General features: G+C 30.2%; 1 protein-coding gene across 2 annotated transcripts; it reads right to left on the bottom strand.

Moving 5' to 3' along the window:
* Window positions 1-709: 709 nt before the first annotated feature.
* On the bottom strand, window positions 710-3,736 carry LOC107426239 (heptahelical transmembrane protein 2). 2 transcript variants are annotated; one of them, XM_048466652.2, is made up of 4 exons: window positions 3,212-3,736; window positions 2,937-3,023; window positions 2,728-2,812; window positions 710-1,550 (listed from the first exon to the last, which is right to left on the bottom strand). In XM_048466652.2, exons 1-4 carry the CDS (start codon window positions 3,496-3,498, stop codon window positions 894-896), a joined length of 1,116 nt encoding a protein of 371 aa, XP_048322609.2. In that variant the 5' UTR covers window positions 3,499-3,736; the 3' UTR covers window positions 710-893. The 2 variants fall into 2 exon arrangements, with proteins under 2 accessions (XP_048322609.2, XP_048322608.2); XM_048466651.2 differs by having other exon boundaries at window positions 2,707-2,812; window positions 3,212-3,732.
* Window positions 3,737-15,299: the final 11,563 nt, after the last annotated feature.

Raw genomic sequence — 15,299 nt, 5'->3', positions numbered from 1 at the left:
TTTTTTTTTTTTTTGGTAATTCATCTCTCATTAACTATTCAGAAGTTAAGTTATTATTAAAATAGATACCGATCTGGTTTTGTGGTATCCAATTGTTGAATAATATATTCTTCGACTGTCGAGTGTCAGAAAGAAGTGTTTTTTTTCCCACGTATATTTTTTCCGTTGTTGAATGTGCAATGTGATCTTGAAAAATATATTTTTCTTGATCTCACACACATTAGATTTATGGACAGATTGACCACATATTATTTCAACATCATGTCTGTTTATAATTCTGGGTTTCACCAAACATTTGACTAATTCTGACAAAAAGAATACCGAGTTTGAATTCATGTCGCATAAATTAGAATATTCCAATAGAGTTATAAAGAAAAGCCTACTCTTTTATACTTTGACCCACAGAGGATTAGAGCAGAGCATAAACTATCATTGAAACCATAAACCAAACTAGAAGGGCTATATTACAGCAAAACCTTGTAGTAAATGTTTGATATTTATTTGTTTTTTTCCTTCTTTTTTGCAATAATGTTTGATATTATTGATTTTGATAAGGATCTTATAACAAATATATGGTCATGAACGGTCTATGAATGCCCAAATTATATCATCGCGCAAACTTTATGCATTTTCTCGGAAGCCAAGCATAGGTGCCTTGTTCTCAAAACACAAAGCAGAGCAGAAAAATACATCAATTTGAAGGTCATGGTTTTTCAGTAAAAATTAATCAAGGCATTATATATTCTACTTTTTTTTTTTTTTTGGTTTTTTTTTCATTTTCATTTAGTTTTACAATTCAAGAACAACAACAGACAACAACACAAAGCACACAAGAAACTGGTGTGCCTCACCCAGAGTGATGTCTACCTAACTTGTGGAAACACCATGCCCTACTATACACAGATTGGTGATCCACGTCGGAAGTCCAAAAGAACTAGTGTAGCAACACTGTGAGCTAATGCACCAAGAACAACAAATATATGGAATATCTGATGGCTATGTCCTGCAATATCAAACTTACCGGGCTTCAAACGCTCCGGTACCCTGCTAACATAGAAACCAACACCCGCTGCATAGAAAACAGCCATGGCAAGCTCGTAGCCAAGCGCAACGAATATATGACTACTTCCCCAATGGAGTACAACAGCATGAACTGCAGGAACAACGCCTGATAAACCCATGCTCAGGAATAGGAATGCCCTGAACTGTCGGAATTTTGGTGCTGAGAAAACCGGAGCTAGAAGGGTAATGATGGCGAGGACACCAAGGACGGATATGGAAGTGAGATAGAAGGTGCGGGCTACCGGGTTGCAGAAGAAGGCATAGTATATGGGAGCAAAGAAGGAACAGACTATCATAAGGGAAATGCCTACATAATCTAGTCGCCAGAAGAAAAAGTTGAAGCGTTTGGAGTGGCATGCTAAGAGGTGGGATAGGGAGCTGCATATTAAGCAGCCCATTGCCCCTCCTAAGAAGACATACCAAGGCCATATGGGGATTGTGTCTGGACTATCTTCCTTGTATGAATTGAAGGTTAGGTGTTGTGAACCCTGCAACCAAAAAATGTCAGATTAGTTTTTGATGAGTTGAAATGTGGGATTTTAGCACCAGGTCTTAAACCCAGTTTTAACTAGTGATCATTGTGAACTGGGCGATGGTGATTAGCATTATTTCAATTTTGAGTTATATTATAAACTAATAATGAAGTGCCAAAAAGGTCACCAATTATGGTCAATTATGTGGGATCAATTAATCTCAACATCGAATGATGGTATGTAGTGGTTCAGATTAGATAAGTGATCCAATTCTTCTATCAAAATTCTTTATTTTTTATATTTTATTTTCTGGGGATGAGGATTCTAACTTTGAACCTTTTCAGTATTTAAATGAACATATATATATATATATATTTATTTATACCAAACCAAACAAATCAATTGAATCCAACTTATTACCCCCCAAAAATAATTGGATCCTACGTGAAATATGGTACTGAAAATTTGTTCCCCGGCGTTGGGAAACACTTGAACACGGAACATTAGTGTGCAAGAATGACATTCTACTGCTCTGGTGGGGTCTATACACCCTCCCTTTCTGTGTTTACGGTAAAACACATCAGTACTCTTACCCAAAAAAAAAAAAAGGTTTCAAATCAAATGACTAGTAGGCTTCAGCCTCTAATCATCCATTGGATTAACCATCAAAATCAAAAATCATTGGTCTATATGAATCTTTATGTTGACAAGAACATCGAAACTATATTATATTCTTTTACTATACAATTTTTAAAAAATAAATTTTAAACAAAATGTTCAAAATTAACGAGGTATATTTGATTTAACTTATTAAAAAAAAAAAAAAATTCAAGAGCAAGGACCAGCTCATAGTTAAAACGAATATTATAGGAGTAAAACGGGTAGCATTGACTTTTGATGGTTTGAAAAATAGAAAAATAAGAAAAAAATTATTCGAAACGAAGATCACGTGGAAGAGAGAAACTGAAGTTGACGCAATCATCGCACGGTTGTCAGCTTTTATCTCTCTTCAAAATCACAACCGTTAGATTAAAGCGATAAAAGATAAAATATCGTCCCGAACGATCACATGGCTGTGTTGGGACAATTATCGGGTCCCACACGCCCGCGCGGATTTCCATTTACTCTATTTTTTTATTTTTTATTATTTTTTTAAAATTTCATCACTAACCTCAACGACGTTGATACGCACCGGCAAAGCGCTGCTGTTGGATACGTTGATGTTCTTCGCATCCTTCATCACCGTCATCATCGTCAACGATCTCGACACCGAAGCCCTGGGTCCCACATGTATAAATAAAAAAAAAAAATTTGAATTTTCAAAAGTATCCCACAAACATAAAAAATGGGAAATGACGTTCAGGTCCCCGCTAGGCTAACAAACAAAGTATACAAACAAACCTGGAGAAATTCCAAAGCACGCCACCGAGCTTCTCCGTCAAGCTAACCACCGTCAATCCCACGAATATCACAAACCCCCACAGATGCCTGCCGTACATATTTATCTCCATTTATCCAAATATCAAAAATCACATACATACAGAGACTGACAAAATGCCTCAATTGAAAACAAAGCCGCTCTAACCGTTTAGACAGAGAAAATGATAAAATCTCTCTCTTTCTCTCTCTCTCTCTCTCTCTCTCTATATATATATATATACATATATAAGACTTACGTCCAGATGTTGAAGGTTTCGTTATGGAGGGAAAAGAGGCTGAAGAAGACGTCCTTCAATGGCCATTCGCACCTGTAATGGTCCAAAATGTACTCGTTATCTTTCAGATAATCAGGCAAATCCTGGAACCGAACCAAACGCGGTCTTTTCCTCTTCGTATCCATCTCCATCATCTCCATCTTCTTCTTCTTCTTCTCCGAATTAGAAACTTCAGCAACTGCAGCTGCTTCGATGATAATATTGTCCACGTGCTTCGCTCCTTTCCTCTGCCGGTGGTTCTCGATCATCCTAAACGGAGAACTCCTCCTCCGTAGATTTTCTTTTCTTTTCTTTTTTTTTTTTCTAATTTTTTTTCCGGTGAGGAGTTCGCCGTCGCCGGAACCGGCGTTTTTCGGACGATCTGGACCGCTTGAGTTTTGATCCGACACCCTATCTCTTCTCTCCCTCCCTACATATATATATATATATATATATTCGCTCGCTATTTCGGAGCCTTTACTATATTTGATGAAGTATAGTGATCTCGAAGTAATAATATACGTGTAAGTATTTGGTTAGCTCAACGAAATAAGAAAAAAAAGAATTGGACGTAAAGGGACTTTTGGTTTCCGTCAAAAGTCTGTATTGGATAGAAAATTGTTTTGGTATCGGTGAGGTTGAGTACGGGTGATTAGTGCTCTGGCGACTTGTCGTTTTGAATTTTTATTTTTTTGTTTTTTAATTTTTGGGTCGTCGTTTTAAAGATTCAAATTTGACGGACGGAGGAGAATTGTACGGTTGAAGGAAAAAGAAAAATCAGACGCAGTAGGGTCGTTTTATTGGAACAAGACTCCACCACTTTGTGGGCTCCACGGTTCGAGATGAATTTGCTTGTCCAATCATTTATGAAATTTCAATTTGAGTAATGAGTATAGACCAATAACTAAAATACTCTATAAATCATATTGAATTTATTTAATTTTGAATCCAATTTTTTTGTAATCGTGTTTATAAATTTGAAAACAATTGAAAATACTTCTTCAAATCTTAAGTTCGACACAAAAAAAAAAATAATAATAATAATAATTATTTACTAATGCAAATCTATTTGGAAACTAGATTATGAAAATGCATGCCTTTGTTCTTTGAATTTATAATTTAATTACAGCGTTCATTGTAACTCCTATTCATTGTTAAAAGGTTGATATTCTTTCTTTTTTAAAGTTGAAAAAACCAAGCATATCTTAGTGCTACGCACATTATACTAATCTTCTTCTTTTTTTTTTTGTTTTTTTTTGTTTTTTTGTGCATTACACATTACACTAATATTAAACGTACTATAAATGTACAGAGAGGATGGTTTGAAAAAACAATGTCTACATGCGCATAAATTGATATATTGGGAAATAAAATTATAGTGGGCACAATTATTTTTTTTTTTGACAGATTTTATTTACATCTTTTAATTTTTGCCATGATATCACTCGATTTTATACTTTTAAAAATTCATTATTAACTTTTATTTAGTTTTCTATATTTATCAAAATAAATTTATTTGTAAGTTAATCGGTTTTTACTAATTAATTTTAACAATTAAAAATAAAAAATAAAAAAATTAATATTTTATGATTCAATAATATTATAAAAATACAATTTTAATTTTTTAACTGTTAAAATTAAATGATAATAAAATCTAATATATAAGTCTCTTTTAATATATTTATATAAAATTAAAAGAAATTAAATAATAATTTTTTAAAAATATGAAATTCAAATAAGATTATAATAAAATTTAAAAAGTGTAAATGAAATTTGCTTTTTTATTTATTTATTTATTTTTTAATTTCCTCTTTCTTTTTCACGTAGTTCTAACTTCGTTCATCCCTTTCAGGCTTTCACGACACATTTTAAGCAAGCTAGCGTTTCTTTACTCATATTTATGTTAAACTTCCAAGGAATTTCAAGCTATTACTTGTGGGTTTTACTCTTTTAGTCCTTTTAGGTTGTTGGGGTATTTTTGGTAAAGGGATTTGAGAAATAAGGGCCAAAAAAAAAAAAAAAAAACAAAAAAAAAAAGCACACTTTTCAGGGAGAGATGGAGTGCACTTGGCTGGGAATCCTTCAAGTTGGTGACCAAAATCTTTCCTAAATGGATAACGCAAATGGCAAATGGCTTGGACAATTGGGTTACTTGATTATTAAGTTTTAGTCAAATCTGATAAAAAGCGTTTACCCATTAATCCTACTTTTCTCATAATTACAGCAACAAAGTATTTGTAATTTACTTGGGACTTGGGAGATTGAGATTTTACCCTTTAAAAGTTCACTATGTTTACACAAGTCCAGTCTTAAGAAAATGGTGAAAAAATGGTGGGGCTTTGGATTCTCTTTCTTTATCTTTAACCCAACTCTTTAAGAAAAACATAGGAACTGGCGGTTCAACGATTCAAATATGAATGTGAAATAATCAAAATTATTACCAACAACTAAAGCAGTTATTGTCTATTTGAGTTTGTGGGATAAAGCTAATTTCGAATAAACTTAAGTATTAAAACTAATTGTCGCTTATAAGCTGGCTAGGCTTGCAACTAATCTTCTTTGGTAATAAGAGGGGCCTTTCTTGCCTTTCTTTTGGATAATGATGTTCCTTATTTTAAGAAATGAATTTCTATTTTCAAAAAAAAAAAAAAAAAAAAAAAACGCAATCTTACGATGATGCAATAATTAAAAGGCTTAGTTACATTTTTATACTTTCTAATTATGAGATTTTGAATTTTCATATTTTATTTTTCAAAATTCACCATTTTAGGTCTATAACTTTTAATTTGATGAAATTTAATCCGATTTTATTTTTGACTGATAGGGGGACTAATGGTCACGTGAATGGTGTTAAAATGCATGTATCCAGAATTAGGAGTTAAAAGTGTAAAACTTTAAAAAGTAGATGACGCTGAAATATATTTAACCCAATGCAATTTAGTACTTTTAATTGGAAAATTTTCCATTTCAATACCCTTTGTTTTGGGGTTGCACTTTGATGCCCATATGTAAAACATGGCGATGGCAACCCATTGGTCAAAAGTCCAATTGGACTAAATTGTATGAAATGAATAATTGGGGTCCCTAAATGATTTATTTTTAAAACTAAGAGCCAAATTAAAATATAAATTTCCAAAATTAAAGGGTATTAAAATATTAAATCCTGATTAAAAAATCCATGTTTTCTAGTTTCAAAAACAAAAAAAATTTTAAACCCCAAAGAATAAATTTTTGGTTTTTAGAATCATATATATGAGAGATTGTAAAAAATTTTCAGTACATTTTGAAAAGAATAAGCTTTTTTAGGTTTTTAGGAACAATCTAATGGTAAAGATAATTTTCGATGTGATCTTGTTTAAATTTCTATTTGAGATAAAAAGAAAAATTCTTTGTTTAGAAATAATGAATTGGTCATGCTCTTTAGAAATTTGATGACGACATGCGTGAGTGTACATTAAGAGAAGTAGCCTTTATGCGGTGGGTTGGGGTAAACTTAATTGCAAGGTGGCTTAGCCATGTACCATTACCACTTATGGTGTAATAGAAAATTTTCAACTCAAACTATCACATCTCAAATGCCCTTCCCTTACAATGGTGGTTTTGCCCCTTGAAGATATCATTTTGATCTCTTATGTAAGGAGATCTTCTAGGTTTAAAGAGAACCAAGTTTTATACACATAGTATCTTTATTTGTATGTGTGTGTTTGTGTTTGTTAGAAAATAATAAATGAGATCCTACTGTTCTGCTTCACAATTTCATTATTTTGTTGGAAAAAGACATGCTAGTAAATGGATGTTTTTGGATGTAGAATTTTAATTGGCAAGCTCAATTATGTTTTCTACTAAATACTCAGCAACGAAATTTCAAAGTTAGCCTACCCAATTAGCTTTGAGTTTTATACCAAAGACCAACCAAAATTTGACTTGACTAAAATCTGTGGTATAGATTAATTTAAATAAGTAGGTCCCTCAAAGATTGGAAACAGGAATATTATTAACTATCAAATAGATTAAGATAGGAAAAAAGATAACGAGATGATGAGGTTACATGATAAAAAAAAAACAAAAGATAACAAGAAAAAAAAAAAGACCAACCAAGTTTTAGGTTGTGGGGCCATGAAAGTTCAAGTTTTTAAAATTTTTTTCTTAGTTATATAGGGTAAATTACACAAAATCCCCCTAACTATTTGGCTCTTACAAACAACCCAATGTTACAAAAAATCCCCCTACATGATTACAAACTTATAAGTCAAATAAAAAGTATACGTCAAGATAAAATTATCTTTATAACAAAAAAATCTAAAATTTAAAATACTTATATGCTCAAAATGAACAAATTAATTTTATTTATATTAATAATATTTTAAATGTTTTATTTTTTTGAAGAAAATATTATTTTTTATATTTTATTTTTGGAAGAAAATATTTTCTTAAATTTTTTATAAAGAAAATGCAATATCTAATATTTATTTTTTGAAGAACATATCATTTTTAATATTTCATTTTTGAAGAATATTTTATTTTTTTAAGGAAATATTAATTTTAATATTGCTTCAAAAAATATTAGTAAATATTATTATTAAATGTTTTTTTGAAGTAAATATTATTTTAAAGAAAATGTTATTTTTAATCTTTTTTGAAGAAAATATTATTTTATTACTATTATCAATATTGAGATAATAAAAAAATTTTGTATTAAATTATTTGAAAAATGGTAAAATGAATATGCCAAAAGGGTGTTCTTATCAAATTAAAATAATTTTCGGCATTTTATTAGTATGAAGGGGGCAATGTGTTATACATAATCATAGTTGAGGAATTTATTTGTTTTAATGATTTAAGGAGGTTATTTGTAAGAGTCAAATGGTTTAGAGAGGTTTTATATAATTTGTCCATTTATATATGATATTTTTACCCTTTTTAAAAAAAATTAATATATACTTGAAAAACATGTTTTGGGCCGGATATAAGTTTATCCCTTCTATTGTATATTGTCCATAAATGATTAATTTTTTTTTTGTTTGTTTGTTTGTTTGCAATATTATCAATGATTAGTTATGTTGATGTAGAAAATTAGTTTTATAGTAAAAAGTTTAATTAGTATCATTATAGTATAATTATGTATCACAAGGAAAGCACTAATGTTGTTTCCTTTTATGTTACTCGCCTATTTAAGATAAAATTTGTGAAAAGCGTTTTCCTAGCTGTGATCAGTGGGGTTATTTCTGACTTGACTATTACTCATTAGTTGTATTTAATCATGTATTAGCTTTTTATTCTAAAATTTAATTAGGAAAAGTAAATCATTTTTGGTAGAATTTATTTAAATGGTTAACGTTATGGATCCTATTCATGATGATGAGCAGTGGTGATAAATAATATTTTTATTGTTAAAATGTTTATTATTTATTTTGTACTTGTTTCTTCACGTTAGGAGTGCCCCTGGGATCCTTCTCGAATGCCTAAAGGGGACTTGCTTGGAGACAATCCCATCGGATTTTCTATAGAAAATTTGACAGAACCCTCTCATAAATTAGATAGCCTTAATTATACTTGTGGGTAAGAATACTTCTAATAATATTCAACAACAACAATAGTCTTAACATCTTAAAGATGAAAAAATAAGTATTAAAGAGTTGAACATATTAGGGGTTAGCCCACCAAAGTAGATCTATGAGTATTAATGTTTGATTCAAGAGAAGAGAATATATATACAAGTCTATCAGAGCAGCAAGAGAAATAGATATAAGAATATATACACCGGCAGGGGAGGATGGATGTGATAGAGATGCCTATGTGCGATGAGGTATCTGTCAACAGTAGCCTAGGTGAAACTGTTGGAAATAATGAAAATGTGAGACAAGCTCAATGAATGAATAATAATCCAAAGGAATTTATATATATATATATATATATAAATACATGTATACATCCAAAAATCTCTTTCTTTCCAAGCTTTACTTTAACTTTTTTATTTTTTTTATTTTATAAAAGTTCTCCTGTTTTGAAAATGGTTTTCACAAAACTATTTGTGATAACCCCAAAATATAGGAAATTTTAAGACTAACCAAAAATCATCTAAGTCCATAGAAAAGTTTCTTAGTACATTATAGAAATTTATAGAATATCTAATCTATAATCACATCCAAATTCATATGTATAATATATATATTCATAAACCTTATAAAATTCATGTACCATAACCATTACCAAACTTGTCGTACACCCACGTTTAGTGTGACGATCCATCCCAACGTTAAAGCTGGAATTTAAGTTTTAAATAGTTTGACTAGGGTTGACTAGTTAAATTATGAATAAGCTCTAAGTTTGACTTTTGTTTGGTCAAGAATCTTGATTTAATCAGTACACTGTACTGTAGAGTTTGTCAATATAAGTTCGTAAACAGGTGGTAGACTTACTTGTAAGTTACGTTTAAAAAATTATAGTTTTGAAAAGTTTTAAGCATTAATATTTTATTTGTGTTCAAAACAGTCTTGTGTTTTTGTTGTTTAGCGGACTCAAGGCCTGTATACAAATAGGAAGCGTGTCAATCATTAAGCAATTTGATAAATATCTATTTTATCCCAAAACCCTCCCAAACTTGATCAGACCCACAACCTAACCCATAGACCTGTTTAAACCTTGAATTGTGTTGCTGTTGTTTGGACTTTTTTGACCATTGAAGGAGCCCACCAATTGATGACCTTGGCTGCCAAGTTTCATGGCTGATCAATAGGTGATGCGCCCATATTAGGCTCCTAAAGCAAGCAATGGTGCCACCATCCTTTTTGGTGATTTAGCCTTTTTTGTCAAACCCAAGTCTAGCAACCCCTTTTTACCCTATATTTTGGACTGTCTGAACCCATTCCTGGCCTTCATTTTTCAAAATTCCCCACCGTTTGCAGGATTCAACAATACTAAGTTTGACTAAAATTTTGAGAGGGTTTTTTAGCTATCGGCAAGACTTTTAGATCCGTATGAGTACACGAATGCATTCCCAATCTTGAGTTCACCGTCAATATAAAGTTTGTAAATTTTGTATGTCATTTGATAATTTTTCTATTTTTGGATCAATTAGTTTAATAGCGAGTAAAATTTGAATATGTTTGGACAAAATTGGATAAAACTAAAGTTGAATTTGTGTAATTAAATGTTAATAGGACCTAATAAAATGTTCAATTTCATAAAATTGGCGGAACAACCCAAATTTTGGATATCAAGTATTTAGGGCTTACAATATAATTGAACTATTTTGTGTCTAGTTTTAAAAAATGTTAGGGATATAAAGTTATTTTGGGATATTGGTATACATCAATGTCTTTGGTTTAAATTTTAGAGCTTGATAAATATTTTATTATTATTTTAGACTCATGGATTGATACTGGAGGAGATCTGGCGGAGGAGCTGGCTTGAGCTATAATCTATGAATGGACTTTTATTTTTGAAATAGTTTTGAAAAATTATATGCTTGATTATATATTATCTTATTATTATTATTATTTCTATAATTATTCGAGCCACATGCTTTATTACATACTATAAAATAATTATCTGATTTATCATTTTATGATATATCAAAAAGAAATGGTTTGGCATAAGTAAATTTTGGTATATGATAGATAAAATATATATGATGGTATTTGTGAAAATATTATGATACGATAATTATGGATATTATTTGGTTAATTATATAAATATATTGGATTATGAGTTTGATACTGATTCGTTGATCATTGTGTGCCATATTGTATCATGGTTATGAATTTATTAGATTATGACTGTGTGCTTTTATTTGACCATTCTTTATTTTATCGCATGATTCATGTGGTTGGATGGAAGGTCCTAGTTTGCAGCACCTTTGATACATCAAGGGTCGCAATGATAGTTTTCTCTTACCTCCGTAGTCGATGACATAGTAGGATGCTAAATGTGGTCGTGTGATAGGTTTTCGTAATGGTTATGGTATATTAGAGATATTATTGGATGCATACCATTGATATACATTTTATGATTATCAATATTTATAAATTCTGATTTGTAAAAGTGTTATTTTATTTATAAAGTGATGGATATTCTTTGATTTTAATTTCTTTATTCTATGACTTATGAAGTAGTTATAACTTAGGGATAAACGTGGGTTTTATGAAAACTATTTGTCAAAATAGGAGAAACTTTCAAAGAGTGGAACTGAGATTTTGAATGAAATAATATTTAAAAATAATATTTATTTTCATAATATTTTATATGGTTATTCATTGATCTCATCTAGTTTTGTATTTTCAAACTGTTTCCATAGGTTTTAGTTGACAATTGGTGCATACTACATTTGGACACTATTCAGCATTACCTTTGTGCATTTCATCATTCTTGCATCTTCATCTTCGCTACATTTTCTGCTATTGATGTATTGTTCATTTTCTTCACTCTTATGAGACTACTGCTATATTGTTTTATTTATTTTCGGACTCATTTACTTCCTTTATATGCTTTGTGGATTAACTTAATATGTGTGCTTTTATTTCCATTTTTCTTTCTCTTGAGTCTTGAGTTGGAACCCTTGATGGGTATGTTGATGCTTTACAGAAATTTTGTTAAAAACATTTATGTTTCTCTATTTTTACTATTGGGCTATTTCCAATTTACAAGGAGGTTCTACTAAACTTTCTGGAGGAACCATCTCGGATGTCTAGAAAGGGCTCCAGGAGTGGTCCAGTCATTAATGTCCTAAGATGTTGCCGACCATAGGGATGGGAAAAATTATTTGACCTTCAGTGTTCTAAAGCACGATGGATTTGAGACCTCACATCCAAACTCAACGAAGTATGTGTCAAAGTAGAGGATGACAATATAAAAGTGCGCATATCATATTCATCAGTTTCATAAATGTCGTTTGGTAATGGTACATATAAAAATCCATAATCATAATTCAACTAATATCCATATTTATTTTCTCACAAAAATATATCAAAACATATATTCTTTCTCAAATACATAAATCAACATAAATGAAATCCACAAATCTTTAAAATAATAAGATTTCTCAAAATATGTCAAATCATAAATCATATAAAATTTTTATCATATGTTATAATACCATATACATGTTTATATATATATATATATGTATATATATACTCTTGCTTCTAAAGCATAAACATCATAATATCAAATCGTGCTCATAATCCTAAAACATTTTCAAAAATAAATATCCACTCTCTAGGATAGCTAAAACTTGATCCTCAGCCTTTATATCACCTTTGGTCTCACTCCGAGAACCTAAATAAAACCATAGTATTCCATCAAGCTAAATTAAAACAAACTACTTGGTGTGCATGCTCAAGATTCTAATATGTTATTCTCACGACCCAACAATTCTAAATTTACATTTCATAAATGATAAGCCTAACAAAAAGTCAAATTTTTAACTTCCCCAAGGATCTTACTGAGTTAAACTTGGTTAGACCACATAGAAATTTAAATTTTAGGTGTTTACTTGGTAAGGGTCACTACACTTTAGTAATGCTATAGACACTTGAATATTAACTAAATTTATTTATCAAGCAATATTTTTTTAAATATTATTGGTTGATATATTCATATAACTTAAAAATAGATAAGTAAATCAAATAAATAACTTTAGCATTATTGTTGTTTCTTTATTAATGATATCTTTCTTTCGATAAATTTATATTTCTAATTTTATTTTAATTTTGTTTATCATTTTTTCAGAATTTAATGTTGTTTTGTTTTGTTTTTGTTTTTTTTAATAAAATCTAATAGTACCACTAATATTTCGATTATAAATTAGGAAATAACATTTTTCGATCAAAATAAACACATGGAAATAAAACTTATGTGAATAACTTTTAATTTTTATTTTTCTAAAAATTGTACACATTTCTATAAAATGAAATTAACAACTAACATTTTTTTTTTTTGTGTAATTCATAAACTATCATTTATAATAATTTTATCTATGTGTTCATATTTTATTTATTTATTTATTTTCCCCCTATATAAGCCTCTCTAAAGATGATTTTCTTGTTTCATTCTTGCCTACAGGCTTCATCAAAATTATGTCCCTAAACTTTGTAGGTGGCAAAGTTTTAGAGGGATGAAAGATTGAAAACTACCTTTATCCCAAGAGGGAGGGGGTGTTGAATAGGTTTTTTGATTTAGCACTCCCCCCCCAACAAAATTGTGAGAAACAAAGGAATTTGCAAGAACCTAAATCTACTTCATAGCAATTCTCTAAACATGCAAATTAAAAATTAACTATATATATAGTAGAGTCGACGGCTAATCCTTCCAAGCAATTATTTTTAAAAACAATAAATGTATAATTTAAAAGCAGATAATAATGGAAACTCCCTTATGTGGGGATAAAACTATGGGTATCAATTATCACCTTTTAGTCATAATCCACTAAGTACAAAAAAAAAAAAAAAAGGAAAATACATCAACATCACCGAAAGTAAGTGTATGGGTATATACTGAGCGTCTTTATCCATTAGTGGGTGATTAAATCCTCCAGCCTTGGATCGACTTTACAAGCTCCTAAACCATCTTAATGATTGTCTTCACAAAGACGACTTCTCTCTATCATCTCCACGATCTTCTCACACGAGAACAACTCCACTAAGAACTTATCTCAATAAATTATTTTATGGTAAAAAAAAAGGGTAATAATGTTTAGAAATGTTCAACAAACTCCACAAGTATAAAGATTATGCAAGTAATATAGTGACAAAAATGTTGGATATCGTCCCACAGGAAAGGTTTAGACATTTAAACTAATTACTAAAATTATAACTAATCTTTTTTATCCAAGCACGATATTCAAATTGAGAAAAAGAAACAAAAATATTTATCTAAATTAACTATATCTAAGCAATTAGGAAGATAACCAAAGCTAACAAGCTCAAAATAAAATCTAGAAATGGAACAACTATTAATAAAAGTCCTGAGATCTTGACTTTCTCTCTACCTTTCCTATATTTGAGCTAAATACTAACCAAATTGTAACCAGTTACTAACCAAAGGCTCTCAAACTCATCTAATTTACTTTTCCAAGTTCTAGTTAGAATTTATAGGCCATTAGTTAAATTGGAATTCCTTCCTAATTGCCTTAATTATCTAAGCATACAATTCCCTTTTTAGTTAGCCAATCCTAATTTAGTCTCCTAACTTAATTAGAACGTAGGTTGTGTGTTTCTAGTGGCAACTTTACAACATTAATCTTTCCCAAGAACTAATTTGTAAATCTAGCAAGAACCCATCAATTTTCCAATCAAAAGAGTATTGTAAGCAATAAGTCCAAGAAAAAAATAAGTACGGGATAAAATTCAGATTAATAATCAATCCAATTAACCAAATATCATATGAGTAGAAATTCTATCAAAATATTAGATATAAATTTAGCTAAACATGCTCATAGTAATATCCAAATCCAAAACTAGAGACAAACCCATACAAAACATCATAGACTCTATAAAAAGTTCAAAGATCCTTAATATGAGTTTAAAGAACTAGAAAAGGTAGAGAAAAAAACAGCAAAGATCCTTAATATAAGTTTGAAGAACAAGAAAAGTAGAGAAAAAAATTAAATAGTTGAAGAGTTTTGATGCTCCAATGTCTTGAAAGTCTTCAATCTCTAGCTTTCTCTCTCTAGATTACTTGCTTCTCTAACTAAAAATCTATATTTCTCTTCCCAAATCTTCCCCTTCTTTTTAAGCTTCTCCTCCTTTAAAAACCCTACTAGAAAGGGTAATAAACTCTTAATTTCTCATCAAAATGACACCTCAGTATCTCTTTAAATTGGTCATGTGAGGAGGAGCACATAAGGGAGGGAAAAAGCAATGTTGACATGGAGAAAGTGTTGCATAGTGTGAAGCATGCAAGGGCCATGCTAGTTTGGTGTGGAGTGATGCCGGGCTCACTACGATTTCAAGCTGATTGAAAGTGCTTATAAAATATTTGATATTTTTGAGAAAGTGGATTGAAAATTGTATATTTTTAAGTATGTTTAAGTGTTTTATATTTTAAAATGCTTACAAATGGTTTATGATGA

The sequence above is a fragment of the Ziziphus jujuba genome, chromosome 1, assembly GCF_031755915.1.
Source record: "Ziziphus jujuba cultivar Dongzao chromosome 1, ASM3175591v1".
Lineage (NCBI taxonomy): Eukaryota > Viridiplantae > Streptophyta > Magnoliopsida > Rosales > Rhamnaceae > Ziziphus > Ziziphus jujuba.
Note: the sequence above shows the minus strand (reverse complement) of the source record. Positions and strands in the feature narration are given on the sequence as shown.